The sequence below is a fragment of the Tenrec ecaudatus genome, chromosome 1 (assembly GCF_050624435.1).
Source record: "Tenrec ecaudatus isolate mTenEca1 chromosome 1, mTenEca1.hap1, whole genome shotgun sequence".
Lineage (NCBI taxonomy): Eukaryota > Metazoa > Chordata > Mammalia > Afrosoricida > Tenrecidae > Tenrec > Tenrec ecaudatus.
Genome location: NC_134530.1, coordinates 1,176,280 through 1,182,881, shown reverse-complemented (window position 1 = coordinate 1,182,881; position 6,602 = coordinate 1,176,280). Strand labels below are relative to the sequence as shown.

The 6,602-nt window shown below is 43.5% G+C and overlaps 1 protein-coding gene across 1 annotated transcript; it reads left to right on the top strand.

Moving 5' to 3' along the window:
- Window positions 1-2,185: 2,185 nt before the first annotated feature.
- LOC142430060 (vomeronasal type-2 receptor 116-like) lies at window positions 2,186-6,400 on the top strand. Its single transcript, XM_075535161.1, is given in 5 exon segments — window positions 2,186-2,371; window positions 3,316-3,543; window positions 4,932-5,055; window positions 5,486-5,904; window positions 5,906-6,400. Coding segments are annotated over 5 exon segments (1,452 nt in total).
- Window positions 6,401-6,602: the final 202 nt, after the last annotated feature.

Genomic DNA, 6,602 nt, shown 5'->3' with positions numbered 1-6,602 from the left:
CCCACGATTGTTGCAGTTGACTTATTTGTTGTCTCTTCCTCCGGTAAGGCAATCATTTAAATGCTGTTCCATTTCATAGTATCATACATAGCTCTTAAGTTTTCTTCAGCTTCTCTGATGATCTTATTAGATGTTTGTTTGCATTTTAAAAAGCCTTATTGGCTGTCCTCCAAGTCACTGATGCAGTTCTCTGCTTCCTCTAGTCAATTATCAAGACCCGTGCTTCCGCTACTGGTTTTTATTATCGCCTTCCTAAGCTCCTGTATTTCCCTTTGGTGTATGACCTTTATCTCCTCTATCATTCCATCCTTTTTCTGTATTGTTTCCCTCATATCCTGTCTAAATCCAAGCAGAATTCTGAAAATATCTTTCTGTGGCAGCTCCATGTCTGCTGCTTTTATGCATGTCATTATGTTCAGGAGATCTTCTGCCATAGCCTTTTGTTTCTTCTGTTTTTTCATTGTAGGTGTTGGGGCTGATGTCTGTTTGCATTCCTTTGTTTTAGATGATCCAGGTGCCATATTCCAGGGAGTTGAAGAGCATTAATTCACTCTGGGAGACTTATAGGAATGCTTCCTCGAACCGTCCACAGCTAATTTCACTATGGAATAACCTACCACTTTATCCTCCTATGGCTTCGCTCTCAGGTGAGTGCCCCAGAAGGCTGGCGGGTTGCCTGCTTTGGTGTTGCGGAGATTTTGTGCAGATTTCTGCAGCAACTTAAATGTTGACTTGTCTTGGTGGAGCTGCCTTCGGCCCCCATGCACACAGACAGGAATTCTGTGGAAAGAATTCCACATTTTCTGGTGGAGAATTCCATATTTTCTGTTGGAGATCAGCCGGGCTTTCAGAAACCTCGGGATATCTACACAGAGTGGAGCTCACATAGCTGAGTGTGGCACAGTAATACATGTTCTAGACTAAGAGTAGTGGTCTGGAGTTCAGTAGTGGAGTGTGAGAGAACAGAAAAGAGACAAAGAGGAGCCAAAAATTAAAAAGTAAACCTGTTGAGACTCCGCTGGAACATAGTGTAGAGAGGGAAACAAAAGCAACAATATAGCTGAGTCTCAATCACTGCCCATGGATTTGCAAGGGTTTTGTTTGCCCCACGAGGTTGCAACAAATTGTGGCTGTGTTGAGAAAAAGGCCCTGGGCAACCCTCCAAGACTGTTGGGGGTGGTGGGGAGTGGAAGTGTTGGGGAAAAAAGTAACAATGTAGCTGAACCCTAATTCTTCCACATAGAGCTGCAAGGGTCCAGGCCATCCCTGAGGCAGGTGGCAGCAAACTGTGGCTGTGTAGAGACTAAGCCCCTCTACAGGTTCCAAATGGTCGAGGCTTGGCAGATACATTCGTGGGGCCAAGGTCAAGCCCCAGCCTGCCTCTAGTGAGGTAAGCCAAAAGCCCCCAGCCCCTCAAAACCCACTAGGTCTGTGCCTACTTCTCTATGATGCTCCTTCTGTATTCCAGCAGCAACTCTCTTGGGCTGAATTCTATGGAGTCCCTCTGCTATGGGTCACTCTGTTGCCATCTTTGCACAGTAGTTATCTAACCTGTGTGTGGTCAATCAGCTACACACAATAGAGTCGGAAATTGAACCCAGTACATCTAATTTTGAATGTTGATTCACACACACAGGGTTCTACTCAGCAGTGTAAAGTTGGCTAAAGAAGACCTGTTTGTGCAACTGCTAAGGGCTAAGCTGATAAATGAAAGGTCATCAGTTTCAACTCACCAGCTGCTTCATGGGAGAGAAACTTTGTCATCGGTTCCAACAAATATCCAGCCTAGAAAACGCTGTGAGCAGTCCTGCTCTGTATTACTCTGAGTCTAAATTCACTCCCCCACTCACACACAACCTATGGGGTCCCTGACACTCGGCCTCCAATGGTCACGGTGATGAAGTCAGTGGAGCACAGCTCTGCTTTGTTCACAGCACATCACTATGTGTCAGCATCGTGTGAAACTACAGTGCTGTTTTCCACTTTGCTTCTGTGAACTCACACGGATTATTTCTCTCTTCTGATGCAGATATCCTATGGCACTTTGGATCCTTTGTTGAAAACGAAGGACCAGTTTTCCTCTCTCTATCAAATTTCCCTCAAACACAGTTGTCTGTCCTCGGGCCTGGTTTTGTTATTGATCCATTTTGGATGGACATGGGTTGGCATCTTAGTGCCAGATAATATGAAAGGTGACCAGTTCATTTGGTACCTTAGAAAAGAGATGACCATCAACGGTGTTTGTGTGGCACACGAAGAAAAAGTTCCCCTGACCAAGATAATAAACGCACCAAGAGATGTGATCTACCTTCCCAGACTCATGAACTCATCTGCAAATGTGTTCATCGTTTATGGTGAGATCAGTACTTTAGTAACTTTTAGATTCATTGATGACTATAATTTAATAACCCACAAGATATGGATCATTACATCCCAGTGGGATTTTTCTTTGTTACCACCTCCTTATTTATTCGATATTTTCCATGGGGCTCTTTTCTTTTCACCCAAGAGCTCTGAGATACCTGGTTTCAAACACTTTCTCAGGACAGAGACTCCTTCCAAGTACCCAGAAGACTTCTCCTTACCGAGTCTTTCTCCCTCAGATCTGCTGGTGGTTTCAAACTGCCGACCATGTGGATAGCAACCTGATGCTTAACCATCACAGCACACAGGGACCATAATAGGCATATAGACCAAAGGAATTAAACCTCCAGAAAGGAATCCAAATATCTACGCTCAACTGTCTATTGACAAGGAATCTTTGTCTCTTCCTGCATTTGATGAATCTCCTCAGGAGCCCTGTGAAAACTAATGACTGGGGTTGGCAATCTTGATTCCTAATAGAGTCACCAGAAGTGAAATTTCTGAGAAAGATATAGGAATTACTCCTGAGGCACTGGTAGCACAAATTATTTGATGTTCTCTAGACTACTAGCCTCAATGTTGGTGCTTCCAACTTACTCACCCTCACTACGGAAGGAACAAAAATATCCCCAAATAGTCTGGCAAGTATGAAGAAGGAAACCAGATGTAGCAGTTGATTCTCTTGACACCTAGTGTTGTTGTGAAACACACTTGCTTAATTGTTATGGCTTGAAGTTTTCATTTCTCTGGGGTAGGCTAGAGTGCTCTTCCTGAACATGCAGAACAGTCGGTGAACATCCTGAAATAGTACCTGTTCAGAAAGGGAGATAGACACATATGGAGAAAACCTGTGTAACTTGTTGGTAACTACACATCCCTTTAGTTCACACTTGAATTTTTTGTATCTAATGTCCATGGTAATCTCCTTTCTTAATGATTTCTCTCCTTTAGCTCCACCCATTCATAAAGACTACGCAGCTGGAAAACAGTGCTGGAGATCATGTCTCCCTGGATGAGAACAGAAACTGTGTGTCACGATATGAGATTCTGAACTTTCTGAATTTTCCTGGTGATCTTGGCTTTCCCATCAAAGTCGGAGAGTTCATTGCCCAGGGTCTACATGGAGAAAGTTTGATGATCCAGGGGGAGCTGATAGAATGGGCTTTTGGAATCACGGAGGTGTGGATGAATTTTTCATATATATCCGAAAGTGGAAACAATTCATGAGAATAATCCTCTGGCCAGATAACTCAGTACAAAATCTCTATTGATTATTATGGTATTTTGGGGGGTGGGGTCTCTTTCTAAGGGATATGAGGGACCACCTTGAATTAGACAACCCACTGTGTTACAGAGTAGAATTTCTCCTTGGGTTTTTGGCTGCAATGTTAACCGAAGCAGGTGGTCAAACTTTCTTCTTTGCTATCAGTGTTTGTGTTAGTATTGAGTGCATGTGCCACCACTTGTCAGAATAAAGTTGAGGGATATATATATATATACTATAAAATATAGGTTATAGAATCCATATAATATAGAAATATTTGTATATCAAACTAACAGAGTGATGGTACTAATTCAGCAATATGAACTGATTTTAAATTCAATTTACCTTTTTCTCAGATAAGTTGAGAGAGTGCTCATAATTTCGGTTGAGTTTATTGTTCAAAAACCATGTCTTCTGACTCCAATTATAAAACAAACAAACAAACCTCAAACCCTTTTTTGTCCAGTTAATTTTCTGAATCCCGTAGAGTTTCCTTGGCTCTAATCTTTACAGAAGCAGACCTGCTGCTCTCTGGGGTGATTGTAGGTGACTTCAGATAGCCCACCTTTCAGTTAGTAGTTTACTAAAAATACTTTGTGTCCCCATGAACCAGTTGTTGTGGACAGGGACCCTTGTGTCAGTTTCTTCCCATAGAAACCACATGTGCATTAGAATTAAACACTGCTCTCTCAGCCCTGCTCCATCCTCACAGTTATTTTGATGTTTTAGCACATTGTTGCAGGTCCTTCCGTGGACATAACTACCACAGTATATAACCACAGTATATATTCTGGTGACATCGACTTATGATATCATGCATACAAAAATCAAGTCAAATTAAATTTCTTCATGTCCTTGTGTCTTGGAAAAATAAATTGTATTCTGTTTAACTTGCATCCTAAGGGTGGATCGGGATTTTGCTTGACCACTCTGCATGTACCCAGCAAGGTCAAAGTTGGCAGGGTATCTCAAAAATAACTTTTTATATGTTATAAGGCTGGTGGTGCAGCAGTTAACATCTTGGATGCTAACTGAAAGGATGATGATGGCAACCTACATTGGCTCCAACAGAGGGAGTCCTGTTGATCAGCTTCCTTAAAGGAAACACACTTGGATCCTGATGGGGCTTTTCTACTCTGGGTTATAGAAGTAGTGTCATTGTGATGTAGGATCATTCGGGTCTTCTGCGTCAGAATCATTAAATAAAAACAAAACCTTGTTATGCCCTATGATCACATTCTAAGGTAATATGATCAATTTGTACAAGACTATTGAAATATTGTCATTGATCTCATTCTTACAGACTCCTCGCTCTGTATGTAGCAATAGCTGTGATGCAGGATTCATGAAAATCCCTCAGAAATGGAAGCCTATCTGCTGTTTTGATTGTATTTCATGTCCAGAGGGAGAAATATCTAATCAAACAGGTAGGAATTGACAAAATACCACAGTCAGCTTCTCTCACTTCTACCCAGCCTCCTGGAGTTCCTGGGCAGAACAAAGAGGTAAGCACCAAAGGAGGTTCTGAGTTTTCCAAAAGGTAGCTCAGAACACAGATTCCCCAACCTATGTCCAGGAGATGACAGTTACAGAAATCTGCCTGAAGTCCAGTTTTTTTCTGTCCTCATGGGGACACCATGAGTGGAGGCCACTCAAAGCCACCAATGAGGACGATTGTAAAATGTCACATATTTATTCATAGAGAGCTGACTCTGGGTTTATACAAAGAAATAGGAAGTTCCTAGATAAGGCGAAGATGAAAAATTTAAAATCCAAACCCTTCTACCCAGCACATTTCAATCTTTGAAACACATCATTCCTGTCTTTCTTTAAACTCCATTTCATTTTTCTCACCAGAGAGTGATACGTATATGGACTGTCCTCAAAGTCAGTATCCCAACATTGAGAGGAACCGCTGTCTGCCCAAATTTGCGAACTTCCTTGCTCATGACGATCCCTTGGGGATGTCTCTGGCCTGTACAGCTCTGGTCTTCTCTGTCATCACTGCAGGGGTCTTGTGGGTCTTCGTGAAGCATCGAGACTCCCCCATAGTCAAGGCCAACAACCAGACCCTCAGCTATGTCCTCCTCCTCTCCCTCCTCCTCTGCTTCCTCTGCTCCTTACTCTTCATTGGCCGTCCCGACACAGCCACCTGCATCCTCCAGCAAATCACCGTTGGAGTTGTGTTCACTGTGGCTGTTTCCGCTGTTTTAGCCAAAACCATCACTGTGATTCTGGCATTCAAGGCCTTGACACCTGGAAGAACCATGAGGCAGGTTGGCGCTGTCTGGAGCTTCTAATGCTGTGGTGCCCATCTGCTCCTTGATCCAACTGATTGTCTGTGGGGTCTGGCTGGGGACCTCTCCACCTTTTGTGGACACAGACACACACTCAGAGGCCAGACATATCATCATCGTGTACAACAAGGGCTCAGTCACTGCTTTCTACAGTGTCCTGGGATTCCTGGGCTTCTTGGACCTGGGGACATTTTTCTTGGCTTACCAGGCCAGGAACCTGCCTGACACCTTCAATGAGGCCAAATTCCTGACCTTCAGCATGCTGGTGTTCTGCAGTGTCTGGGTCACCTTCCTCCCTGTCTACCACAGTACCCAGGGCTAGGTCATGGTGACTGTGGAGATCTTCTCCATCTTAGCCTCCAGTGTGGGGCTTCTAGGCTGCATCTTTGCCCCCAAGTGCTATGTCATCTTCCTTCATCCAGGTAGGAACACATCAAAAGTGTTAAGGAATAAAACTTTTTTTGAGGAAAAGTGACCAAATATTACTTGTTTGTGTTTAGTTTCTGGGGGGTTGGTTCCTATTCACAGCGACCCCTGGTAAAACAAAAGAGAGCACTGCTCTGTCCTGCACCATCCTCTGTAGCAGCCACTGATTCATTCTGTAGCATACTGCAGCATTCCCTGTAGCTGCCACTGATTCATCTCATTCTGTGTCCCCCTCTATGTTGTGAACCTTT